Source organism: Scardinius erythrophthalmus (genome assembly GCF_964197995.2).
Source record: "Scardinius erythrophthalmus genome assembly, chromosome: 7".
Taxonomy (NCBI): domain Eukaryota; kingdom Metazoa; phylum Chordata; class Actinopteri; order Cypriniformes; family Leuciscidae; genus Scardinius; species Scardinius erythrophthalmus.
In genome coordinates this window covers 21,080,484-21,107,963 of record NC_138227.1, presented here as the reverse complement: position 1 = coordinate 21,107,963, position 27,480 = coordinate 21,080,484, and the positions used below count along the sequence as shown (strand labels likewise).

Here is a 27,480-nt window from a genome sequence, read left to right as displayed (position 1 = left end):
AAAAGTGTTTTTTTAAAGCAATATTAATGTCACTGTGCTTATTACCTGATCACTTTATAAATGGCAGAAGAAAGTTAAATAGTTTGTTAAAGAGCAGCAAATGGGATCAAAGTAAACCATCCTTAAGGAAAATGGGTCAAATAAGCTGTCAATCAATACATAGTTTATTTTTAATAAATAATTTGTGAAAAAAAGATTTGCTTAACGAGTTATCACTATCACCACACCCCTTACAGCCCAATAAATAAATACATTCTACAGCCAATAATAATATAAATTCTTTTTAATATCATTATTAGGTCATGAGACAATAATGAAATGAGTATTACATTGTATCCATGTCCAGTAAACACAGAGTATTAAGGAGAAAGTGGAACAGAGCAGCAGAATACCATTTAAACATCTGAATACAGTTCATAACTAAGCCTTGTGTGACAGAGGCACAATGTATATCTCAAAACATGTGCTAATACATCTCCAATCCAACATAACATGATATTTACCTCCCTAGACCCTGGGTGGAAGCTCAACTGAACTAAAGTGAGTTTATTTTTACACCTTAACTGTAAACCTGGTATTACCACATTATAAGAATTCAGTCCTTTCAAATCTACAAAAAGTCCTGAGTAAGTGGCTTATGAGTAACAATGAGTCAGCTGCAACACTCTAATACCATAAACTCCTGGTTTATTGTCTGTCATGAGGCATGAGGCCAAACGAAACCTGAAGCAAATACATCAAGGGTGGAAACGTCTGTTAGAGAAACATGTAAACATGCTGGTGACAAAGATAGCGAGGGGTTTTTTAAACACGAGCTGATGTCAGTCAACTTAAGCAAAACATTTATGGAGGCAATTTTAAAATAAAAGTTAATAGACATGGGGTAGAAACATGGGCTGAAAAAAAAGATGTTGCTATTAATTAGTGTAAGAAACACCTCTGGGTAGAATCTCCTGCGTGCAGGTGTTGAGAAAAGAGAGAAACTAGTGGAGTGGAGCATGAAGAGAGAGAGCAGCCCATCACACTGCAGAGACTGCAACATCTGGAAATACAAAATAATAATAATAATAATAATAATACAAATACAAAAAAATATATAATATATAGTAAAAACATAAAATATAGTGTCCCATGTGAGTGTCTGCACTGCTTAGCAGTTATTCCTCCACATATAAACAAAGGCAGCGATGTACGCAATTTACACAGTGTAAAAAATATTTTTGTTGCTATTTATTTAGTGAAAATTGCAGTATTTTCAGTAAAAAACAGTAAGATGCCATTTATACAAATAGTGGCAGATATTATTTGCACCTCATTGTTTTATAGTATATTCTAAAAAAAAAAATTATTTAACTTGTCCCTGTCCACAAAAGCCCTCCCCTACCCCTAACTCTACCCGCTAATCACGTTGTACCCACTATTCTATACCCATTAGGCATTTTATTTCCACTTTTGGAATATTTTCTTAATTTTTATTTAAAATAAACTCCTCTCCGAGCTGATATGATGGGAAAAAAAAAAGTTGGATTTGAACTTGGGTTGGTCGCGTCAAAAGCTAACGTCACCCACCTAACTCTCCACAACACTGATCGATAACTGGATCAGTGTTGTGGAGAGTTAGGCGAGTGATGTTAGCTTTTGACGCGACCAACCCAAGTTACAAGTTTCTTTTGTATTTTTGTCTGGCTTAATCAGACAATTGGTGGGCAGAGTTAGTGTGAATAAATAAACATAAACCATCAGCACATCTTTACTCACAGTGACAATAAACAAGTGCCTCATTCGTCTGCGGCAGACATGCCTTTCACTGGTTCGGTCTCTCGCATCTATGGGAAGAAAAAAGGGAAAAATTTCAGACTTGTCAATATTGGATATTTAATTATGCATGCTTCATTCCATTTTTACTTTTATACCTTTGCTGTCATCTACCGCTCACTTGAAGTTAATCTTTAAAACATTAATAACTTAATAAGACTGTTAAATGTAATCTTTACCAAACCTCAAAATGAAAAATAAATTTTCATACTGATACTGTACATTATAATGCTGCCCAAATTAACGTGTAGCATTTCAACTGAATGATTCTAGTCAAGTGTTTTAAATAAATTCTAATATTCGCCATTTATCATAAGGTTCATACAGATACTGTAAAATGAAATGGACTTTCAAGGACTTTAAGCACTACTTTTTTTGGTTTTCAAGGACTACAATCAGAGATCACTTATCAAACAACATCTTTATTATCGTTAAAATTCTAAAAGAGGTAAATAGATAGATAAAAATAAACTAATAAAACAAAATGGTACAAGTGCAGCGCATGCAATGACTTTGGTAACCTTAACCACTGAAAGGATAGTATGACAAAGATATCGCTTTCCTTATTCAAACTGATTTTTTTCTCCAATTAATATATGATTGACCTGAAGAATGAATGTTGTATCATATACATGGATATTTATATGAGCAATATCACACTCATAGTCATGCAAAAGGGCTCTATATCTATATCAGACGGGTTGTAGCGTTAATTTTGAGTGAAAAGATAAATCCTAATTTTACATATACAGTGGGGAGAACAAGTATTTGATACACTGCCGATTTTGCAGGTTTCCCCACTTACAAAGCATGTATAAGTCTGTAATTTTTATCATAGGTACTCTTCAACTGTGAGTGACGGAATCTAAAAGAAAAATCCAGAAAATCACATTGTATGATTTTTAAGTAATTAATTTGCATTTTATTGCATGACATAAGTATTTGATACATTAGAAAAGCAGAACTTAATATTTGGTACAGAAACCTTTGTTTGCAATTACAGAGATCATACGTTTCCTGTAGTTCTTGACCAGGTTTGCACACACTGCAGCAGGGATTCTGACCCACTCCTCCATCCAGACCTTCTCCAGATCCTTCAGGTTTCGGGGCTGTCGCTGGGCAATACGGACTTTCAGCTCCCTTCAAAGATTTTCTTTTGGGTTCAGGTCTGGAGACTGGCTAGGCCACTCCAGGACCTTGCGATGCTTCTTACAGAGCCACTCCTTAGTTGCCCTGGCTGTGTGTTTCGGGTCGTTGTCATGCTGGAAGACCCAGCCACGACCCATCTTCAATGCTCTTACTGAGGGAAGGAGGTTGTTGGCCAAGATCTCGCGATACATGGCCCCATCCATCCTCCCCTCAATACGGTGCAGTCGTCCTGTACCCTTTGCAGAAAAGCATCCCCAAATAATAATGTTTTCACCTCCATGCTTCACGGTTGGGATGGTGTTCTTGGGGCTGTACTCATTCTTCTTCTTCCTCCAAACACGGCGAGTGGAGTTTAGACCAAAAAGCTCTATTTCTGTCTCATCAGACCACATGACCTTCTCCCATTCCTCCTCTGGATCATCCAGATGGTCATTGGCAAACTTCAGACGGGCCTGGACATGCGCTGGCTTGAGCAGGGGGACCTTGCGTGCGCTGCAGGATTTTAATCCATCACGGCGTAGTGTGTTACTAATGGTTTTCTTTGAGACTGTGGTCCCAGCTCTCTTCAGGTCATTGACCAGGTCCTGCCGTGTAGTTCTGGGCTGATCCCTCACCTTCCTCATGATCATTGATGCCCCACGAGATGAGATCTTGCATGGTGCCCCAGACCGAGGGATATTGACCGTCATCTTGAACTTCTTCCATTTTCTAATAATTGCGCCAACAGTTGTTGCCTTCTCACCAAGCTGCTTGCCTATTGTCCTGTAGCCCATCCCAGCCTTGTGCAGGTCTACAATTTTATCCCTGATGTCCTTACACAGCTCTCTGGTCTTGGCCATTGTGGAGAGGTTGGAGTCTGTTTGATTGAGTGTGTGGACAGGTGTCTTTTATACAGGTAACGAGTTCAAACAGGTGCAGTTGATACAGGTAATGAGTGGAGAACAGGAGGGCTTCTTAAAGAAAAACTAACAGGTCTGTGAGAGCCGGAATTCTTACTGGTTGGTAGGTGATTAAATACTTATGTCATGCAATAAAATGCAAATGAATTATTTAAAAATCATACAATGTGATTTTCTGGATTTTTGTTTTAGATTTCGTCTCTCACAATTGAAGTGTACCTATAATAAAAATTACAGACCTCTACTTGCTTTGTAAGTAGGAAAACTTGTTCAAATACTTGTTCTCCCCACTGTATAGTCTTTTATTAATTCAAGCATTTTACAATTACCTTTTCATAAAAACAGCTGTTTACAAGGGTTTTCCAGGACTTCAATTTCAAAAAGTCAAATTCAAGTACTTCAAGTACTTTAAGCACCTTGTACGAACCCCATATCAATTAGTCTGGACTTGAAAATAATTTTCTGCTTATTGGTCTCAGCCAGAACTTTAATATCAGTGTATCCATAAATTAAATATAGATTAAATATCTCCTCTGACCAAGGTCATTTAGCACTGGATCTTTACTGCATTCAGTGTTTATTTAGTGTTATTTATATAGTATTAATATTATGAATTAGCTTTTATCTTTATCTTTTCACTTTTGTCGCGTGCTTGTGTCATTTTTCTTGTTTTTTTCTTCTTCTTCTATTTAGCCTTTATTTATTTGTTTTAGTGGTTTTAATACTTAAATGAAATGAAATTTTAGAACTTAACGGAAATAAGTTTTTCATCTGACATTGAAATAAAGGTGAAATAAAATACAAATAAAATCTTATTTTAAAACCTGTGAATGTTATAAATGATTGCGTTAAACACTGTCTGCACTCTGTTGTTGAACTCACGTTATCAAGCTCTTTCTGCGTCTCCTCCTCCATGCGGCGGATGTCCTCCATGGTCAGATTGATCCACCGGTCTATCCAGCAGAAGAGCTGCCTGTGAAAGTTGGTGAACAGACGCTTCTCTTGCTGAAGTCAAACCAAACAAACATTAAAGTTTCATGAGTCACGGCATTAGCACTAGGCCGACACACAAACATCAAGCCCTCGAATAAAACGAACAAACACTAACTGTTTATCTTTCTAAACTGCACCTCCACGATGGACATTTTGTTGAGTCAAACTGAACACAGCATGAGGTGTTTTAAAGTTTAATACCCTGTGGATGAAACTCTCCACTTTATTCTGCAGGCCAAACCACTTGAACTTGACAGTGACTAGTTTATAGGCACACATATGAGGACAGTCCGTCTTCTGAGGAAGTTCTTTCTGCAACACACAGGAACAAAGTTGATCAACTGCAGAACTCTACAAAAACGCAGGAGCTATATCTAGAAACAATTTAAGAAAGAATACAGACCTTCCAGTCAGGTCCTAATGGCCCTCTACCAGTCTTCTGTGATTTAAATGTGGCTGGATCCTCGTCTGGTTTGTAGTCCTGTGAAGACGTTTAAACCGTCAGCAAGTCTCAAAGTTTGATCATGCATTGAAAGTAAACACTCAGTTTTCCTTACCTTAGTGTCCACCTGAGACCTGTCAGCAATGTCAATGTGTACAACCTCGACCTTCTTCCACTGTTCGGGGTCAAGCTTATGGACCTTCAGAAAACAGAAAGAACAAGGTTAGACCCTTACAGATACTTGTAATTTAAAATTGATTTCCTTCTTATTGTGGTGATGTGGAATTCAAATAATTTTGCGCATTAATCAACAATGTCCACTGCCTACTCACATTGTCCTGTTCACCGAGGTCAGGCTTGTGCCACGTCTCAATCATGACTAAAAAATTGTCCTTCATGTACTCATTCTATAAAAAAATAAATAAACAAATTTGTTATACAGACACACTACTGTTCAAAGTATGGGGTCAGTAACACTTACTTAAAGGGGGGGTGAAATGCTCATTTTCACTCAATCTCCTGTTAATCTTGAGTACCTATAGAGTAATATTGCATCCTTCATATCTCCAAAAAGTCTTTTGTTTTATTATATTTTTAATTGAAAGATTGGCTGTACCGAGTCTTTCCGGAAAAAAACGAGCGGCTGGGGGCGGGCCGTGTGGGCGAAGCTAAAGCTGTGCTAACGCGCCGAGCTAACAACACACAGAGACATTTGTTCAACAGTTTTACTCACCGTTCCAACGCACGACGCGAACCTTTATCATTGTGACTGCTCGATCCTTAAGCATTAGACGATCTGCAAATCCGTCGATCTGGCGTTTGTTTATAAAACAATCATCGTCGAAATGCAGGGAACAACAGTCTTACACAACTCCGTTTATGCTCAGGAAAACAAACTCCATCCACGGGTGCCTTAACGCTGGGTTCTTTGGGAATCTGTGCAGGGTTGTCTTGCCCTGGCAACCAAAAACACACTTCTTTGGTGACATTGACTTCCCAAAAGCCGGGCAGGGCGCTTTGATGGCGAACTGCTTTCACTCTCTTGTTCTGTTTTACGAGTGCGCGCGCACCCGCGATCTTACCGGAGAAGTGCCCTAAGGACCCATATAAGGAAATTCCGCCCTCTCTTACGTCAGACAGAGCCATACTCGAAAAAAACTTTCCGAAACTTGTGACAAACCGGAAGGACAATTTTTGGACTTAACTTTTGAAACTTTGACCATGTTTAGCATGGGAATCCAACTCTTTAACAGTGTAAAAAACTCAGTAAGCATGAAACAGTAATTCACCCCCCCTTTAAGATAACTTTTATTTGGTAAGAATTGATCAAAAGTGACAGTAAATACTTTTATAGTTTTACAAAAAAATAAACTTCAAATAAATGCTAAAAAATAAAATAAATGTTTCTTGAGCAGCAAATCATCATATTAGAATGACTTCTGAAGGATCATGTGACACTGAAGACAGAAGTAATGATGCTGAAAATTCAGCTTTGCATCACAGGAATAAATTCCATTTTGAAATATATTAAAATAGAAAACAGTTATATGAAATTGTAAGAATATTTCACAATATTAATGTTTTTTTAATCAAATAAATGCAGCCTCGGAGCCATTTAAAAACATAAAATTTAACCAATCCCTTTGAAGAGTAGCTTATAGATAAGAATAAAACCTGTTTAATTGTTAAAAGAATTGTTAATGCTTATTATTAATAGAAAATATTTAATTTAGTTACACACAGGTGTCTCATACACTCACCGTGAGAACTGGAGCAATGAATGAAGCAGGGACCGCAAGAAAAAGAGAAAAAAAAACAGTGAATTTCCTCATTCCTATGAGTTCTGCATTTGATCAATCATGCATTATTGTGTACATTTAGCTCCAGGGCTAAGCTGTGTTACTGTGTGTGGTACCTGTGCGGCAGTAAGGATAAGCATTCCAGGCCTTCTCATGGATATTCAGGGCAGATGAAGGGGCCAGTAACCGTACAAAAGTTGGCACTTTACTGCATAACACAGAGAGAATCCCACAGAAAAACTGAGATGCAGACTATAACCAATGTTTCTGCTTGATGGCACTTGAATATACACCACAGCACTGATAAATTTACATTATGATTATTACCTCTGCAAGCGGTAGATCTTGTGTGTGTACTGTCCTTTCTCTCCATCCTCCTTCTCGTAGGGCTCGTTTTTCAGGACCTCCACCCCATCTCCACCTCCTGTCTCATTCTTACTTGCCTCGGCTACAGAGAACAGCTGACCCACCTGGTACTGTATGTGAGAGAATAATGTCAACTTGACTTGGTCATATGCAAATTATTACAGTATAATGACAAACAAAAACACATTAAATTAATGTATTATGTCATGTCATGGCTGCGTACAAAGCTGGGAGAGGATTCAACATCTACATAAATAAAAAGCCACATACAGGCTGGTGTGCCATAAACAAACGGACAGAATTATAGAGGAAGTGTTCAAACCCTATAATCTGATGACAGAAAAGAGGGAAACTGGTGTCTACTGTTTCTAGCAAATGCACCTCTAGTTAGACAAACAGTAAAAGTGAAAATATATTTTAGCAGTTTTGATCACTTTGGAAACCAATCCTGACTATTTTATTCTAATTCTGGCTGCAACACTACACTGATAGTTATTTTAATGTTATGACACATAACCGATATATTGTTGATATTAAAAATCCATACAATTTGTGTACATCAATAAGTCATGAAACATGGTGAATTTAAGCATAAGATTATAACGCACAGTATGAAAAAAATTGACATTTGTTCTAAGATTTGGTAAAGATTATTACATTTAACAACAGTGTTTTAAAATTAAGTGTTTTGAGTGTTAGATGACGTTAACCTACAATGCTGGTCAGAATTATTTGTCTCCTTGGTAATATGATCAAAGATGGCTGTAAAAAAATGAATATTTTTTTGTCTTGTAAAATCTAACCTTTCATTGAAGTAAAAGAATTGAAAGTGGGAGGAAAAAAAAAAAATCACATTATGAAATGGACAGATGAAACAAAAAAAAGAGCTTTTTGGCAGCAAACACTTAAGATGGGTTTGCATCATACAGGGATAAAAAAGTGTAAAATGAAATGTACCCCATGTGTAAAATGAAATGCTCTGCTGTATCTTTAATGCTGTGGGCCTAATTTTCTGCTGGAGGTCCTGGACATCTTGTTCAGATACATGGCATCATGGATTCGATCAAATACCAACACATAAAAATCAAAACCTGACAGCCTCTGCTAGAAATCTTATAACGGCCCATGTTTGTATCTTCCAACAGGAGAGTGATCCATAAACAAACATCAAAATCAAAACAAAAATGTGTCACTGAGCACAAAACCAAGCATCTGCAATGGCCATCCCAGTCCCTGACCTGAACCCTATAGAAAATAAGTGGGCTGAACTGAAGAGAAGCAGCGCCGACATGGATCTGGGAATCAGAAGGATCTGGAGAGATTCTGTATGGAGGAATGGTCTCTGATCTCTTGTCAGGTGTTCTCCAAACTCATCAGGCATTATAGAAGAAAAATGTATTTCATAATGTGATTTCCCACCCACTTTCAATTCTTTTACTTCAATAAAATGTTCCATTTTTGCATTTTTTTTTTTATATAAAAAGGATAAACAATGCAGATTTATTTTTACAGCCATCTTTGATCATATTTACCAAGGAGGCAAATAATTCTGACCAGCACTGTATAAATTTAGAGGACATGAAGATGCACTTCACTGATGATATTGATAAATAAAAACCTCTCAAACCCCTCAAATATAGGCTGATAACCAAAATAAAGGTACTAATGTATTGTGCATATAAAACATTCTATGATTTTTTTTTTAAGTATACTTATTTTCATTAAACCAGTTAAAAAACACACACTGACATCCAGACACAAATGAGTCATGCAGCTCCCAGCAGCCCCTGCTCTCTGACTGCACCTACTGTACACTGGTCACGTCTACAAAACCAGCTTCCACAATGTAATATCCTCCTCTATGTGCTTCCCGATTCAGCTGGTTGGGTAGTTTAATTCTCCACCAGTCTATATTATGTGGCCTTTTGAACAGGTGAAGAGAAAGGAATGCAACTACACACGCCAAACCTGTGTCTCTTTTTACTGCCGTTAGACAAGAACAATTGACTTCTTCAACAATGATTTCTTATTCAAACACTACAGATACAGAACGATGGCAGCAAGGCGCTCCGATACCCAGGGTGAAAACACACCACCCTAAATCAACAAATACTACAACAGCGAGGGGAAGAAATGACAGGGATAAACAAATTCAACCTTTGCTTGGTAGGCTGGAGCAGAGATGGTACACTTGATAAAGTCTGATAAGCCTGGTCTCGGGTTACAATTAATTACAGGCTGTCCTTGTCTACTGTATACACTACAGGCATACAGTTAACTAGGCCACTTTCCCACAAACCTCAGACTGTTTCAATTCATCACTTTGAATGTCTAAACTCTTGCCCATCAGAACAAACCGGGTGGAGTCTGGAAAGCCGGAGTCACAGAAAAACTGTCATCATGCCAAAACACATCCATGAGCCTCAAGATGGACTTTTCAAATTATGACTAGATTACAATAGATTTTTTTCACAAAGAAGCACCTGTAATATCTCAAGAAAAAGTAAAAATGACTGTACATACCTCTTCAACAGAAATGGGCAAGACGACTCGACTGAAAGACAAAACAGAAAGGCAAATAAGTCAGCAAAAATACCATGGTGACCTTTGAACTCTTCCTTCATTTAATCACATTTGTTTAGTTTTTTTGATAACTCTGTATCCCACACGCCCAGTTCTACCTTCTGAAGACAATGTCTTTAATAACATCTTATAAATAACAGCACTTTAGTTAATAAGAACTGAAGTTGCTTTATTCCGTAACATGAACTGTCCCATGTCTTCTTTGCAGTCATTAAACAGCCATGATCTGATAATATTGTTTCATAATGAGTTTACCTCATTATTCAAATTAGAATAAGATATTGGCCTATATGGGTGTGATATGTGGCATAAAAAAAAAGTAGATGTCTGCATACTAAATTAAAGCACCAGAGAATTTTACATCCAAGCGCAACAAAATACAAACACATTAACAGTTAAACTGGTGAAGAAATGCAGAGTAATCTTTTAAAACCAGGATTACTTCCCACATTCTTCCCCCTGATAATTCTCATGTTTTCCATGACGTGTCGAATTAAAAGTTCTTAATCACCATATTCAGCCACATCTCGAGGATGGCTGTAATGACATCATAATAACATCAACGTAGTGACGTCTAATGTAATATTTTCCAGTTCATATAGATCAGGCAGCATTTCATTTTCTTGTTATGTAAATATGACTGTCATAATTTGGTTAGAGGACTAATTCCTGAATATGTACAGTATATGATAGCAGCACAAAGTCTCAAAGTGCACTTTGACGTGTGTGACGTGCACACCGGTGCATTATGACGCGTGACCGGCAGAACGGTAAGCATGTGACAATCACACTTACTACCTGCAGCTTTTAAAGAATTTTGTAACTTCAAAAAAAGTAAAGCTTGTTTTCTTTCACTTTGCACAAATAAACTGATGACTGATCAAAACTAATTGGGATTGGCTGGAATATAAACAATATAGTCCGAAATAGGATAACAGATCAAACTCTGGACTATTTGACTTAACTTAATGAACACTCCGAAAAAAACATTCATAATTCATTAGTCAAAATACATAAATCTATTTCAGTTGGCAGCTGCCGGCGAAAGTTACCAAACACGCGCGCGCCGCAAACTCAAGCTCAGCGCGAGATCAAAACTTCGGCTCAGTTAAATCATACTAAATTACTTACAATTCCTTTATTAACATGTTATCTCCTTCGGTCCCACGTGCCCAACATTCAAACTAGTTTAAAGAGGGTTTAATCTTCGACTCTTCGGTCCTCCCCGTCGCGTCTTGTTTCAGTTCAAGTTCCTGGATTTCTAATTTCTTTAAATTCATTTCCTGAAAGATGTCGACAGGATCGCCGCGTCGTCACGGCAACCACACCCACTAGAATAAAAACCGGGCCATGGGCGAATCTGATTGGTCAGGAGCCGCACATAAACGCTTGCGACACACCCTGCCCTGATATTTAACTCACACAAACACCACACACACACACACACACACACACACACACACAGGAGGTTTATAGAAACTGTGACTGTGTGTCCACATGGATGTCAGGTAGATGTTCTTGTTCCGCTGGTTTTAAATTTAGGACGAGACCTCAACAGAAGGGATTTGGGTGTGAAGTTGTTTTTGTATTTAAATCTAAGCCTATCCTGTCTCACACCTGACTTAGTTTCCAGTCAGCCTGACGATCATAGCTAACTAGTCTTTCTCCATTCCACGTTAATGTATGTTCTGCACTTGTGCTACAGCACAGTAATGTTTATCATGAAAATGTTGTTCTCCTCTTCCATATTCTGATCTTAAAACATTTGATAAAATATTAAACTCGCAATTTATAAACAATGAAAAACTTTAAGTTTTTGAAAAAAGTCTCTTATGCTCACCAAGCCTGCATTTATTTGGTAAAAAATACAGAAAAAAACACTAATATTGTGAAATATTAAAATAATAAAAATAAAAATAATCATTTCAATGTGAATATACTTTAAAATATAATTTATTCCTGTGATGTAAAGCAGAATTTTCAGCATCATTACTCCTGTCTTCAGTGTCACGTGATCCTTCAGTAATCATTCTAATATGCTGATTTGATAGCTTATATCAATGTTGGAAACAGTTGTGCTGCTTGTGTGTGTGTGTGTGTGTGTGTGTGTGTGTGTGTGTGTGTGTGTGTATATTATATATATATATATATATATATATATATATATATATATATATATATATATATATATATATGGAACCTGTGATACTTTTTCATGATTCATAGATGACTAAAATAAAAAAGAACAGCATTTATTCAAAATATAAATCTTTTTTAACAATATAAATCTTTACTATATATATATATATATATATATATATATATATATAACAGTTCTCCAATAGGTTGAGCAAACTCTTGACTGACGCCACACTGCCATCTACTGTACAGTTACCTAACATAACCCAAGAATGCACAAACAAATATTTCATATACAAATTTATGTTTTTATTTACTTTTCACATATCTGATATTTGTCGGGACATTTATTAAAAAAGGTGCTATATAGTAATAGAATGATGTAACCCAAAAGCATAGTACAGTAAACCGCCCACAAAAAAAAGAAAAAAAGATACAATATGTACACATACACATAACTAGAAACACAACCTAAAAAGTAGATAAATCAACAAAATAATCAACAAATGACACAAAAAATACAATACAGTACAGAGAGAAAACATTGGTGTTAAAGCAGATATTTCCCACTTTTCTTCCCTCCTTACATCTCTGTGTATGGGTATTTTCCACTCTCATACACGTACAATTGGGTATAATAAACCAACATAAAAAAAGTGATTGTGGCAACTGAGAAAAGAATGAAAATTTAAGGTATGGCAGTGAAAAAAGTGCTACTTTCGTTCTGAGAGCAAATGTTTCACTCTCACATTCATTACGCTTAGTACAGTACTGCATTAGATTGGAATTCACTTGCAATATCCAGGCTTGTTCAAGCCAGCAAATGCAGTCCGTCACAGACTCACGTCTAGCCTCAGCTCTGATGAAGTATTCACAACAAGTGTGACAGACAATAAAAGGATGTTGTTGGGTGGATCTGACCTGTTCCTCTTCAGAGGGGTCATAAAACAAGGTCACATTTATTGCCACTGTTGAGAAGACAACATGCACAAGTCCTATTTACTCATCCAGGATCTTGTACAAATGATTGTGTTTGTCTCTCAATTAAGGAGAGACAAATCTTTTTTTTTCTTTTCAGGTAGGTTCACAGAGAAAAGACTGTTAAAGTGAGTGAGGTTGTGACTTAACCCAAACCGTAACAAATCAAATCAATCTTTTGATGAGAAATGTTCAGTGATCTGCACAAAACACAGTATCTACATCAACACTGGAATTCATGATTAAATGCTTTTCGACTGATTTTACATCAATTTCCACAGTTTTCTGAGCCAAATCCATCTGTCACAGGACTTATCATAGGCTAAAAGACCCGGTTTGGCTTAATTTGATGTATTTACCACGTTTTGCAATTCGTAATACTGACCTGCAACCCACTACAAGCTACAAGAATATGGATCTTCCAAAGCGATTGTCATCAAGCATGTCTCAAAAATCTCCCTTTTTTAATCGCTATGATTTATATTCAAGTTCTCATCACTACAAGGTGTGTATTTGGTTTCTGTATCATTCATCTTGACCAACACAGAAACCTTCTTGCTTTTTCTATTTTAGTAAGCACCGTATAGTTAAATGGTAACCAGACCAGAAATCTTGAGAAAATACACAAAAAATGGCTAACATGGTCTTTGTGTACTTTGAGGACAGAAAGCATATACTCTGTAATGGCTAACGTAAGCACCTCTGTAATTATGAACCCTGTAGTGCAAGATATATCCGATAATGGCCGATAATCTCTCGACCGAGATTACACTGTGTCTAATTTTTTTGTAGGTGAAGACATCTGATATGAATTATTACTCTAAAAGTGAAACACCCTGAATAATCGAGTCAATACGAGGAAAAGAAAACATTTTGTGCTAACAAGTAAAGCTTAACCAGTAGTACTGCATTGGTAAGTGGTATAGGGTACGGTACGATCAGTGTGGAATAGTATTGCTGGTGAAGATCAGTCGCTCTTGATCGAAATGTCAGGCTATTACCACTTTAACAGAAACCTTTTAGATCCACATGGCTTCTACAACCTTCTGAATGGACTGATATGTACAGTATGCATCACGTCACCCATAGACGTACTGGATCTGCAGCCCAAAGCAAATAATAGCACAGCTGTCATACTAAAATCGTGTGTAGTTTACATTAGCCTCAGGTGTCCTTTAAAATCAGCCCAGTTCAGAAAGAGCTGCAGTTTCATGCTCATGCTTTCCAAAGCATGCTTTCATATATGAGATTAAAGTCTAAAATCTGTCCACTTCCAATGAAGACCCATATGGGACAGATAACAAGCAGAATCATTCTGCTTTAAGGTAGTTTGTCAGTTTTGGAGGGTTCTTGTCTCGCATTTCAGCAGCTTTATAAGCTGAGAAGCTAAATGAGTGAGGTAACAATGCAGAAAGTGTCTGAAACAAGCTTGGCCATGAAGCTGAATACTAGTGATGTGTGTAATACTCTGTTCAGGAAGGCTTCCTCAAACCTGAGAGAATTTCACTGAATTTGCTTTGTCTTTTGTATCATCATGGTGTGAAATTCAAGAATCAAGCTAAAATTGCAAGAAAAGAGGGTCATTCTCATCTTTCTTGTCAGGCAGTGCATAAATACTTGATGTCCTTGTCTGTTTTAGGACAAGGGCATCATTTGTTTCTACACCTGCCTTTCACAGTGTCCATTCAGTCCATTGCGTGTAAACGTGTGTTTGTGTGGCACGTTGTGAGACTCTCGGTTGCTTTGGCTGTATTTTGTGTTTGTGTGCCTGTTGAGAATATGTGAGTATGTGTGTCAGACAGAAGGAGGGATCAGGGAGGTGTTTATCACTCGTTTTGTGACCTGCAGTTCTCTTCCCCCTCCCCACCGTCCTGCCTCCTGCTCTTCGACTGCTGTCATCGGTGTGTTTGCAGTTAGACAAAGGCCTCGGGGTTGGTGCTGTTGTTGATCTGGACATAGATCTTGGGGTCTTCCTCGCGCTCCTGCTTCTCTCTGCGCAGCTGCCTGCCGTAGCACAGAAGATAACTGGGCAGGCAGAATCCCAGCATGGTCAGGACCAGTAAACCCACGTTTACCTACACAGACAGACGAAAGCTTGAATTTGAGCGAGCAAAAATTACATTTGCTGAATAACAACCTAAAATGTGGTTTGTGTGTGGAGAAGAGAGATAAAACGGGTTTTGTTGTGCAGACCTGGCACGTAGCCACACTGCTGACGATAATTTCATGAAATTATTCCTCAGAAAAGCAAGTCATACGGGTTTGAAACAACACGAAGGTGAATAAATTAGTGACTGCTTGCTCACCCAAAGTGGATCTCCATCCAGTGGGCCCATCATAGCCATGAAGAGAGGCTGTTGCAGCAATGCAAAAAGTGCGCTAATGAGAGACTGCATTCCTGTCAGACTGCCGAACTGAGAGGACGGGTACCTGCACCCATTAAGAAAACCATTGTTCTTTAATCATGATTAAAAGCAACACCAATAAAGACCCCAAAACACAAAACCATACTCACACAGCAGCATACAAGCCGCCAACGGCAGAGTGGATAAAGCCTCTCACGATGGTGTGCAAAACAAAGGACAAAATCTAGGAGGGAAACAAGAAATCAGAGTTATTCATTGCTCCCCCAAGGCAAAAATAGCCCTACTTTGTCTAATGCATAAATATTGACAAGCCAGCTTAGAAAGAAAGCCATTCGGTGCCACTGGGGTGTGCTGTTGTGCTACTAAATCCCAATGCATCCGCTGCAGTAACATGTGAGGCGCTCTGCACCACTTCCTCTCCCATCGGGTACAATATTGTTCTGCAGGCAGCGAGACTGATGTTTTGCTCTCAGTCACCTGTAGATGAAGATTGGGCACCAGGCAGGTCATCCCAAAGCCGACCAGCAGCAAATTAGTGAAGACGAATGCACGGGTGGCGTTGCTGATCTTCTGGATCTGTCTGTCACGTTTCTTTGGCTGAGTAGGATCCCTGAAGGAAAAGCCAAGAGTGAATTACGCAGATGCAATGCAACATTAAGCTTGTGATCAAATAATAATAACAGGTTGAATTGGCTGGCGGTACGTGTCAAAATGATGCATTAAGAAGCTGGATGCGCATTGTTGCACTCACTTTGTGACTTGTTTCTCATTTTCATCCTCACATTCTTTGAGTTTCCAATCCATGATGTAACCGATCACAGGGGCCGTCAGGAGACACAGCAACTGTAGAACCCCGAAGATAGATGTGTATGTGCTCACTGAGAGAGAAAGAAAGTTGAGTTTTAACATTGTTTTAAGGGTCATTCTGCCAAACAGAATACATGTGAAAATAGCTTTAACAATGAAGCTGAGGACATACATATACATACACTACCATTCAAAAGTGTGAGATCAGTAGCATTTTTTATTCAGCAAGGACACATGTGTATGTATAATATAAAACAGTTTAAATTAAAACAGTAATATTCCACAATATTACTGTAAAAAAATTTTTTGCTCAAATAAATGCAATCTTGGTGAGCATAGAGACTTTAAACTTTTGAAAGGTAATGTATCTGCAAAATCAAGTTGCTTTATTTTATTTCTTTGTTTTTTTCTGTCTTTTGTCATGAGGATGCCTTTTTTTGGCATGTCTCCACCATTTAGATTTTTTATTTTAAAAAAATTGTAAAAATAAATACCTAATATCAAATAGACTGACAATATATTAATGTATTTATATATTACATATATTACAATATACGAAAATATAAAAATATACTAATATTAAAATGTATTAATTTAGCTTTAGATGGAACAATGCAGTTTGTTAACACTTAAAAATGATTTGTCTTACAGAATGTATAAAATTAGAAATTTATAGCCTATAAAATTGGAAAAGACACCCATTTCATAGAATGACCCATGACTTGTTCCTGTGAAGTTTAGGTGGACAGATGAATGATTGGATGAATGTTATACTGTGCACTGACTTTGATGCATCACATCAATCTCTAACCACCAAGGGCTGGGTTCATGCTTTTACATGACAACATGAATCAATGTCAAATGAAGGTGGAAAAGGAGGAAGGAGGGAGGAACATGGTGGGGGGTGGGGGTGAGAGGGGTGAATCGAGAATGCATCTCATTTTGCCTGCAGTCTTACCCATTTCCATCCTTTCCACTGAAAAAACACACCAAGCAGCACGAAGAGAGTGCAAACAGAGGACAAGAGACAGACAGCAAGGAATTAGCAACGTGAACCTGCTGTGGCCATCCGAGTACATATTAAACGCTTGATTAAGAGTTGTTAGGCAGCCAATCACTGAGTGACATCAGAAAACATTTAGGAAGGAAGCTGTGAGAGGAATAGAGCACAACAGTTCTTTTTTCAGCATCCTTGATAATACACAAATATTCTTCTGATTCATTTTCTCCATACGCATTTCAATTAAATCTTAATTAAAAAGCTCCAAGCAATGAACCAAACCATACAACTACAAGACTTGATTTGAAGCAAAAGATAAATGAGTATATGAAAAATCTGGTCACTAACAGCCAATAATTGTAAGTATTGTAAATTGTGTGTGTGTGTGTGTGTGTGTGTGTGTGTGTGTGTGTGTGTGTGTGTGTATATATATATATATATATATATATATATATATATATATATATTTCATATATTCTGATATTTTTAAATATCAGAATATGCAAGTAGCAAGTAGATATGCATGAATTTATTTAAATTTAAATCATTTATTTTATTTTAATATTATAATAAATATATAAAAATAATTAGTAAAAAAAATATATATATTAAATTTACTGCACATATATTTAGATAATATAATAATGTTACATATTTTTAAATTATATATTAATATATATCTGAGTTGAGCACTTTGGCTGCAGCGACTGCAGCGTTATAAAAATCTATTTCTCTTTGGAGAAAATGAAACTGACTGTTGCGTTCTGTTCCTTAGGCGACATTTAGCGTTGGATCAACAGAAACGGTTTTAGCCTGAAGCATCATACAACTTGTTTTGGCAGCATGTTGTGAATATTTGACAAACATACCTTTGTTCAGGTCTCCATCAGCAAGGGACTCCATAATATTGTTCATGGCCCCCATGTAGAAGATGAGTCGGAGCTGAGTCACACACATTGTGATGAGGCTGAGCATGAATATGGGGCTGAAGATGCTCCGCATGAAGGACTGGGCTGAAAAACACATTAAATAAAACTATTATCAACAATAATCATTTTTATAATTAAAAGTATTATTATTAAAACAGCTAACTTAATTGGCTTCTTAGGGTGCGTTTAAACAATGTACTAAAAACACAGACGACAACTGTCAAAATTATCCCAGTTCACATGGATCCGTCAAAACGACTCAAAACGCTGTATTATGCATGCCAGGCCAGTAGGTGGCGCGTTAATGTCGTTTACACAGAAACGATAACAGTATAGTTTTCAAAAGTTTGCGTTTTCAGGCCCCCAAAACGCTGTTGTGGTAATGAACCAAAACGCATTCAAAGTTTTCCATTTTTAGTTGAAAACGGTGTTGTGTAAACGGCCCCCAAGTCACCACAATTTAAGCAGGATGCTCTAATGCCTTTAAAAAACGGTCAGATCCTGTTCTCATGGAAAATAACTCTACAGGTGCTTGGATAGCCAGGCAACACTTCAATGTCTGGCACAGTAACACAGAGGCCGGAGGGTCTGGGTTTGTTAATGATCCACTAATTCTAGCTCAAGAAATGTATGCTGCTGTTCACCGACTAGCAATGGAGAGACCTTTATGGTGCTGTTACCTGGTGCATTGGGAATCTGATCTCAACTCACCTGATATGCTCCGGAACACACACACACACTCACACACACAAACAAGCTACCTCGTTATTCCTCTAAGTACACAAACACTCACACACTTTCAAGCCGCCAGCAGTGAGCCTGACAGTAATTGACTGCAGTAATGGAAACACAGGGTGGTGAAGGCATTAGCGCTCTATGGATGACAGTTAGAAGGGATCAGCATCAGTCTCTCTCTCAAACCTCTCCTGCTGCGTCTCTAAAACAGCCCTTCTGTGCTATCTGCCCTCTCCCTCGCCACCTTGTCAACCTCTGCCAATTTTAGCTTCATGCCATGGGTCCTCCAGGAACGCAGTCTGAATCGATTGCACGCTCCGTTTACTACAAAAGAGCCCAACCGGGAACCCCGTCGAGAGTTGCAGAACCCTAAAAGGGGAGCAAGGGCCCTATTCTGACAAGTTTGAGGTGAATTAGGAATAATTGCATGGCACAGATTTGGGTTAGTAGAAGCAAAGTGCAAACACAGCGTGCGCCTGGAGCATCGAGTGGTTCGGCAACCTCCAGATGTCAGAAACCAGGCATAGGGCTAATGAAGGAAATCCCCATGCACAATAAAAAGGATTTACTGAGAAGCGTTCATTAACATCGCCCCCTGTCTGCTCGCATATTCCCTGCATGTCTGGATGCCAAGGGGTGCGCAGTGAGGGGGAAGACTCTGAACACCGGCGGGAACCAAGGCACTCTGTGTTCTGTCCAATTCTTTCTGAAATATGCATGATTGCACGATTGCATAAGTCACTTGAATTTGATGAACAAGGACTTTGTTCAACACAATAAAACAGTGGAAATAAATGTGTTTTGGTAATCCAATAAACACTATTCTGCCTTCATAATTAACCTGCATAACTTTCAGTTATTCGGCACTCACGTCACCGGCTCATTAAAATGGAACCTGAACGACACATACAGTGGAGTAAAAATATCTGAGACCACTAATGAAAATGTATTTTTTTAAAAATGCATTAAAGGGGTCATGAATTGAGAAATCAAAATGTCCTTGATCCTTTGACATGTAAGAGGTCATTGTATAATAAAAACATCCTTTAACTTTTTCAGTAGTCCAAAAACATCTTTTATTGAAACCAAGCTCAGAAAACGACTCATTTTGAGTTTTGTCACATTAAGATGTAATAGTGCGACGAAATACCGCCTCTACGGAAGAAGATCAACGCCTACTTCTACATCATCGCATCTTTAGCCCCGCCCACTGGCGTGTTAGTGAGATGACGAGGAGAGAAGAGAGATACAGGATGACCGGACTAAAAATATCATTACCTTCCAAAGGATCCTAATGCTAGGAAAGTGGTTATTTATTTTGTCTCAGTACAGCATTATTTGTTTGTTCGGTACATTTCACTGTGGATTCTTTGGTAAATCAGTCGCAATTTCGCCACATACTAACATAAGTGCACCTCAGGAAACATTATAAAATAATACAAAAATGCAGTTCATGACCCCTTTAAATTATTAAAGCAGTAACACAACATACATTTTATTAATTTAAGAACATCTTACCTAACAAAGGAGTACAATGGCGCAACAGTGAATTTTCAATGTCTCTTACCGGTACTTAATTTATGACATTGTTTTTCTTTGTTTTATATGTTTTCAATAAAATAAAACAAATAAAAGAAAAAAATCCCAGATTTTACATTTTTCAGATGAAAACATGTCAAAAAGGACGATACTCACATTCCTCCTCAGACTTGCACTGCACCTCCAGATCGAGGGTGGACAGGCAGAGTTTATTGCCTTCTTGGGTGGCCATCTGTTTTGGATTGTTCTTCATGGAGTTGCCCACGCTCAGTCTCCGACCAACGGTGGTCACCTGCCTGTAGAACTGCTTCCCTGTGATCTTGTGGTCGAAGCCCAGCCAGCTGAACTTGATCTTCACACTGACAAGGTGGAGCGTGAGACAGACAATAAGTGAATTATTCCATCAGAACCTTCAATAAATGGATACAGAAAACAAAATCATGCTTTGGGGCCTGTAAGATTTTCTTTTTTAATATATTTTAATATAATTTTGTACTGAATAGAATTGAATTTATTTATTCGTCAATTCGTGAATTTTCAGCATCATTCCTCCAGTCTTCAGTGTCACATGATCCTTCAGAAATCATTGTAATATGCTCAAGAAACATTTCTTATTATTATCGTTGTTAAGTTGTTCTGCTTAATACTTTTGTAAAGTTATTCTTTAATGAATAGAAAGTTCAAAAGAACATCATTTATTTGAAATAAAAACTAATTCCTTTTAAAAAAATCATACCGACCGCAAACTTTTGAACGGTACTGTACAGACACACTGGACTCCATACCTGTAATCCATGTCCTCGGGTCCTGGGAAGGGCTCGAGCGGCCAGTTGAAGAAGCAGTTGATGAAGACGAGGCCGGCACAGCCAGCCCACACCAGAAGGATGGTGATGAAGGCAGCACCGAAGTCATAGATCACCTGATAGAGAGCAACAATCATCATCATTAACACTGCTTTAAGCTCAGCTTATTAAATAAGTCCAAACTGAGCACTCGGATTTACCTTTATTCCTGGGAAGGTGACGGCGGATGAAGCGTACGAGCCAATCATGAATGCGATGAAAGTGGAGCGGAGATCACCAAACATGTTGGGAAGCTACAGAAGAGTCAAACAGGGGATATCAAAATAAAAAAGCACTTTTTAGAGGCAATACTGGTATAAAAAGCAAATATAATTGTGGACATAATGTTTGAGCCATAAGCACAACAAAAACGGATATTTTGTAACAGGATCTGTTTTAAATGACAAAACGTCATATGAAAGGTATGAGAGTAATGAAAGTAAACATTATTGATATTCTCCGGTGGGAGCAACATGTAGGTGGGGGGACATCTTTGAAAAGGCAACTGCATGCCGTGAATATTTTTAGCAGCGAGAGAAAGTGCGAGGGACACTGGAGAAGCTTGCATAATGCTGTTGCTTTTGAGCTGGGTCGAGGAGTACAGCACTGGCTGTTCTAAACTGCACTGTCAGGGTAAACAACTGTCAGACGACAGAGAAAACACAGAGGAAGGAAGAGAGCCTGAAACGCCAAAGATTGAGAACCACAGACAATCTGAGAAGGAAAAAAGGAAAAGAGAGTTACATTTACAACAGTATTCTTTAAGAGAATATTTTTAGGATCATTTATGTACTGTTGAATATTTGTATTGTTTATTTATTAATAATTATTCATTTCATTTATTTTATTTTATTTAGAATCAGAAACAGAATGAGGTTTATTGTTAGTGTGCTTACACACACACAATGAATTTGTCTTGGTGACAGAAGTTTCACAGACAAAAAAAGACAAATAAAATGAATAAAAATTGTATATATATATTTTTTTATTTAATTTTAATCCTTTTGTTTTGTTACATTTTTACATTTTTAAAATTACAATTGTTCCATGTAATCTCTCACTATGGTCAACATGGATGTAATATAAATGTAAAATAATTAGCAAAATGCTGTTTAAAATAGTTATAAATGGAGTATTGTATGTCACACCATTTATTTTATTTTTTAATATTTTATTGCAGTCGCAGGGTATCGAAATGTTCCGGTGCATGTTTCTTATTTTCTAATTTCTATGTATTTTCCATTTCTCTGAATAAAAAACAACAACATCTATTTCACACCCGTCGACAGCTGACAGTGTCTTATATCACATTTCCTCCACAACTCGCAGATTTTCCAAGAACTCTCTGGACATCTTCCATTTCCCAGTCCAAAAGCTTGTCGAAGACAAAAATGAAGGAAAGCTCTCCCTTGGAACCCATCATAGACGTCACTCACCGCCTCTAATTAGAGTAAAGGTCATCCCAGAGCCAAAACATCCCAGATGACACTTACAATAACTCTCTCACACACCCAGCGCCCAATAGACGGAATTGTGCCTGTGTTTGGAGAGACCGTAAGAACGGCTTTGGCTAATGGACTGTGGAATGGCCTTTCCATGGAGTTGAGTTACATGTGAAGTACCAAGAGACTGTTTCAGTAACACTGTTCTTCTGCTTTCTCAAACGGTCACTAGCCACGGCTGGTCATGTGATGTCAAATACAAAGAGACACTGCAAACAAAGTCCCTTTTATCAAAATTATCGTGCGAGTGTCGCTCTGTCTAGCTTATGCTGCAATGTAATTGGGTAGGGAGTAAAATAAAACGTTTGACAAACACTGATAGTCTACAAGTAAAGTGGTACTGTCTGGATTAAATATGAGTCAATAAGACCAAAGGAATCCACTGAGACAAAACAGTCCCAAAGTCAAGGCCAGTGGAACTGAGAAAACACCGTAGTGTAAAACAACCGAAAGATTTACAATAACGGTTATCTGAAATAACGTTATTTTAAAAATAATATAAAAATGATTATCGCTACATCTCTAAATATAAAATATTACATCTGATACTATTTTGATGGCACTTGTGAGGCAAGTACCTAAGATACATTCCTGTTACAAAGTTTAAGGTCAGTCAGAAATCAGTACTTTTATTCGGCAAGGACGCATTAATCAAAAGTGATACTGGTCTTTCTATTCATCAAAGAATAGATTTGTTCATCCCAAAATGTATCGTGCTTTCCACAAAAATATTAAGCAGCATAACTTTTTTCAACTGATAATAATAAGAAATGTTTCTTGAGCATCAAATCAGCATATTAAGATGATTTCTGAAGGATCATGTGACGCTGAAGACTGAAGTAATGATGCTGAAAATTCAGCTTTGTCATCAGAAATAAATTACATTTTAAAGTATACTGAAATAGAACATAGTAAAAAAGTTATTATTTCACAATAATAATATTTTAATAATAATAAAAGTAATATTTCACAAAATATTTTGAGCAAATAAAAGCAGCCTTGGTGAGCATAAGAGACTTCTTACAAAAGCATTAAAAACTCATACCAATAATTCCATATTTTCCAAATTCCATACCAAGAGTCATATTTTGTTAATTTTATCACTGGGTGTTTCAAGCATGGAGTTTTTTGAAGTCTGTACTATAAATTGTTTAAACTGAGAGCTATTTTTAGCCTTGAACTTCCCAGAAGCTGATTTGAATTTGGGATCGATGTGCACCAAAGTCAGTGAGTGTGGTACTAGATTGATTTGCTGAAATAAAAAGGACATTTTGAAGTGCCTGAGTTGAGTAACTGTCCCACTCTCCCAAAAGCACCTGTCAAAATAGATTAATGAGTTGGTGTGTTATAGAAAAACAAATCAATGAATGTTTCATGAGAACTCACACCGATAGTCATTATGAATTTGGCTTTCCCATCCCCATTTGTGCAACATATGACCACAGAAATCTGTCAAATCCTTTTTCCAGCTCTCTCTGAGAGGAAGGATGGTGAGTCATAGCATAAATGGGTTGGGGGGAGGGGCCTTAAGTGGATAAATCAACACAATGAGTGAGGGTAAAATTAATATGGAACAGAGAAGTGAAAGAAAAACTTGTGAAGGTGAGTTGGGGAAAGCTAGCAAAGGCTGGCCAGATCCTGACTTTGCAAAGTCCAAATGTGGCTTCCAGAGGGTCATATATTGTCTGCCTATCATATTGCCTATTATATTTAACACTCGATCATTATTTGTTCCACATTTAACTGACCGTGTGGCTGTGGTGCATTTATATGACTCATTTTGCATAATTCTCCAAGCTTTAGTCCCGTTCAATTGCAAGGTCTGCTTCATCGAAATTATTCGCACACACAATGTGCAAATGTTTGGCACAGGTTTTACACCGGATGCCCTTCCTGACGCAACCCAGTGCTGGGACATATTTAGATGACAAATCATATAATAAAAACTTTCACACCTCATTTTGAGGTGTCCATTGGACCAACACAGCAAAATATCAGTTGGCATGCCCACTTACTGAGTGTTTTTAATCTGTTTTCTGGAGCCTAAATGCTCCTATTCCCCCATTATAAGCCATTTTTTCTATTTGCTTCCACATATGACTCAGCATCCTAAAGAAGTGGGTTATAAATGGATTGAAGGCACAAATGAACAAGAAAAAAACAGCATTAGTGCATCAGAGAGTGAGAGTGAGAGACAGAGCTAGAATAAAGAGGAACAGTATATCCCCAATGAAATTTTGTGGTTCAGAGAGATTGCTATATTACGGAGCCCCTAAAGGGACCTTTACAAAAAACATATATATATACTGGCTTTCACGTGCGCACATTAAACTTTCGCGTGTGCACAGGAATTTGTTTGCGTGCTCATGTGTGACAATTTCCTTTGTGCATCACTGCCATTGTACTATAAAGTAAACGAGAGTATGGATGCACATGAATTAATAAAGATATATTTGCTCTTTGTCCTATATAAAACTTAAAAAACTTATTAAAAAATAAAATAAAATACATATGAAGAGTTCAGATGCAAAAGCCTCTAAGTGCCATCTGAAATTTTCTTCTAGAATGATAATTTTTATAAAGCTTGTATATTTAAGTTAAGTGATTTTACTTAAAGGGGGGGTGAATTACTGTTTCATGCATACTGAGTTTTTTACACTGTTAAAGAGTTGGATTCCCATGCTAAACATGGTCAAAGTTTCAAAAGTTAAGTTGTACGTTTGAAGGAGTATTTTTGTTCCAAAAATTGTCCTTCCGGTTTGTCACAAGTTTCGGAAAGTTTTTTTCGAGTATGGCTCTGTCTGACGTAAGAGAGGGCGGAATTTCCTTATATGGGTCCTAAGGGCACTTCTCCGGTAAGATCGCGGGCGCGCGCGCACTCGTAAAACAGAGCAAGAGAGTGAAAGCAGTTCGCCATCAAAGCGCCCTGCCCGGCTTTTGGGAAGTCAATGTCACCAAAGAAGTGTGTTAAGGCACCCGTGGATGGAGTTTGTTTTCCTGAGCATAAACGGAGTTGTGTAAGACTGTTGTTCCCTGCATTTCGACGATGATTGTTTTATAAACAAAGCCCAGATCGTCTAATGCTTAAGGATCGAGCAGTCACAATGATAAAGGTTCGCGGTCGTGCGTTGGAACGGTGAGTAAAACTGTTGAACAAATGTCTCTGTGTGTTGTTAGCTCGGCGCGTTAGCACAGCTAAGCTTCGCCCACACGGCCCGCCTTCAGCCGCTCGTTTTTTTCCGGAAAGACTCGGTACAGCCTATCTTTCAATTAAAAATATAATAAAACAAAAGACTTTTTGGAGATATGAAGGATGCAATATTACTCTATAGGTACTCAAGATTAACAGGAGATTGAGTGAAAATGAGCATTTCACCCCCCCTTTAAATGACAATTAATAGGTAATTTGCATTGCCATTTAAGTGAAATTATTGAACTTAAATATACGAGCTTGATAAAAATTATCATTCTAGAAGAAAATTTCAGATGGCACTTAGAGGCTTTTGCATCTGAACTCTTCATATATATATATACTGATAAAAAAAAAATATTTTAAAAGATCAAAACACCCTTTACTAAACCACTTTGTCTGATTTAATGCAACCTTACAGGTGGCGGAGAATTATAGTAGTAGCCTAGAAATCTAGACGCACCCTAGCGGCAGCAAAATGTATTTTGCAGCCAGGGTAGTCTAGCAACTCTCCATTGACTTTCGAGCTGCAAAAACCTAAATTGGGTCAGGCCAATCACTTTGTGTATAGAGTAGGCGGGGCGGGCTTAACATAATGACGACAGAGTTGCGACGGTTCCCTGCTACTTGAAAACAAAGAATGGCGGCTGCTGGCGAACAGTCTGTCGAATCGGCTTTGGCCGCGACTCTGGAGGACTTGGAGTTAAGTTTTTCTTTGAGAAAAGAGCAAAGAACTATGGCATTCTTAAAAAAGGAAGATTTGTTCGTAGTTTTTTGCCGGCCAGATTCAAAAGTTGAATCTATCAACTAACGTTAGCTCCGCTGTTAGGAAAACGTTCTGGTTGGTTGAAGCGTGCAGAGGGAATCGGAAAGACAGCCGTTTATCCCGCCCCTCGGATTGAGCCGTGTCTATGGTGAGTTGCCAGACCCAACATCTTGATGTAGGTCTGGCTTGCAAGGCTATTATAGTAGTGCATAAACCGGAAATTGTAACGTATGAGCACGCAAAAAAATTCCCTTGCGTACGAGAACATTTTCTTGTGCGCATGCAAAATTTTCTTGTGTGCATGCAATAGTTCATCACTATTTCACACTATTTATTTTAAATTTAATTTATGTATTTATTATTCTAACTCCATTGAGGTTGTGTTGCAAAAGACTTAAAAAGATGGTTGCTTGCTACACAGCCAGTGGGATGACAGATAGAAACAGACAGACAGACAGACAGACAGACAGACAGACAGAGAGCTAAAACGGGTAGAGATAAGAGCTGCAGAAATGGGCAGATGAAGGATTGAGGTCAGACAGTGAATCAGGTGGCTGGGAGGGGACAGTCCAGCCGTTAGGCACAGAGAGCTGAGTCAGTGTACTGGGAAAACATCAGAGGTGTGCTGGGAGGAAACACGA

The 27,480-nt window shown here is 37.9% G+C and overlaps 2 protein-coding genes across 2 annotated transcripts in view; both read right to left on the bottom strand.

Annotated features, from left to right (window-relative positions):
- Nucleotides 1–267: 267 nt before the first annotated feature.
- Nucleotides 268–11,331, bottom strand: pitpnaa (phosphatidylinositol transfer protein, alpha a). The gene is made up of 12 exons (XM_081371553.1): nucleotides 11,178–11,331; nucleotides 9,987–10,017; nucleotides 7,425–7,573; nucleotides 7,214–7,305; nucleotides 7,059–7,066; nucleotides 5,631–5,705; nucleotides 5,414–5,497; nucleotides 5,260–5,337; nucleotides 5,058–5,168; nucleotides 4,746–4,868; nucleotides 1,759–1,826; nucleotides 268–1,042 (listed from the first exon to the last, which is right to left on the bottom strand). Exons 1-11 carry the CDS (start codon nucleotides 11,192–11,194, stop codon nucleotides 1,779–1,781), a joined length of 816 nt encoding a protein of 271 aa, XP_081227679.1. The 5' UTR covers nucleotides 11,195–11,331; the 3' UTR covers nucleotides 268–1,042; nucleotides 1,759–1,778.
- A 1,141-nt stretch (nucleotides 11,332–12,472) lies between these two features.
- Nucleotides 12,473–27,480, bottom strand: part of slc43a2a (solute carrier family 43 member 2a) — a 28,322-nt gene continuing 13,314 nt past the window's right edge. The window contains exons 6-14 of the mRNA XM_081371527.1: nucleotides 21,543–21,635; nucleotides 21,325–21,458; nucleotides 20,696–20,898; nucleotides 18,206–18,349; nucleotides 16,281–16,407; nucleotides 16,007–16,139; nucleotides 15,679–15,752; nucleotides 15,470–15,593; nucleotides 12,473–15,238 (exon numbers count right to left, since the gene is read on the bottom strand). Coding sequence (XP_081227653.1) covers nucleotides 15,077–15,238; nucleotides 15,470–15,593; nucleotides 15,679–15,752; nucleotides 16,007–16,139; nucleotides 16,281–16,407; nucleotides 18,206–18,349; nucleotides 20,696–20,898; nucleotides 21,325–21,458; nucleotides 21,543–21,635 — 1,194 coding nt within the window. The 3' untranslated portion in view covers nucleotides 12,473–15,076. The remainder of the gene's footprint in view (nucleotides 15,239–15,469; nucleotides 15,594–15,678; nucleotides 15,753–16,006; nucleotides 16,140–16,280; nucleotides 16,408–18,205; nucleotides 18,350–20,695; nucleotides 20,899–21,324; nucleotides 21,459–21,542; nucleotides 21,636–27,480) is intronic.

What these genes read in the sequence shown, in the direction of transcription:
- pitpnaa (XM_081371553.1), bottom strand. An exon ending in TGGAGAGTTTCATCCACAGG is followed by an intron (nt 4,869 to 5,057) that starts GTATTAAACTTT and finishes GTTTGACTTCAG; the next exon opens with CAAGAGAAGCGTCTGTTCAC. An exon ending in CGCAGAAAGAGCTTGATAAC is followed by an intron (nt 1,827 to 4,745) that starts GTGAGTTCAACA and finishes TTCTTCCCATAG; the next exon opens with ATGCGAGAGACCGAACCAGT.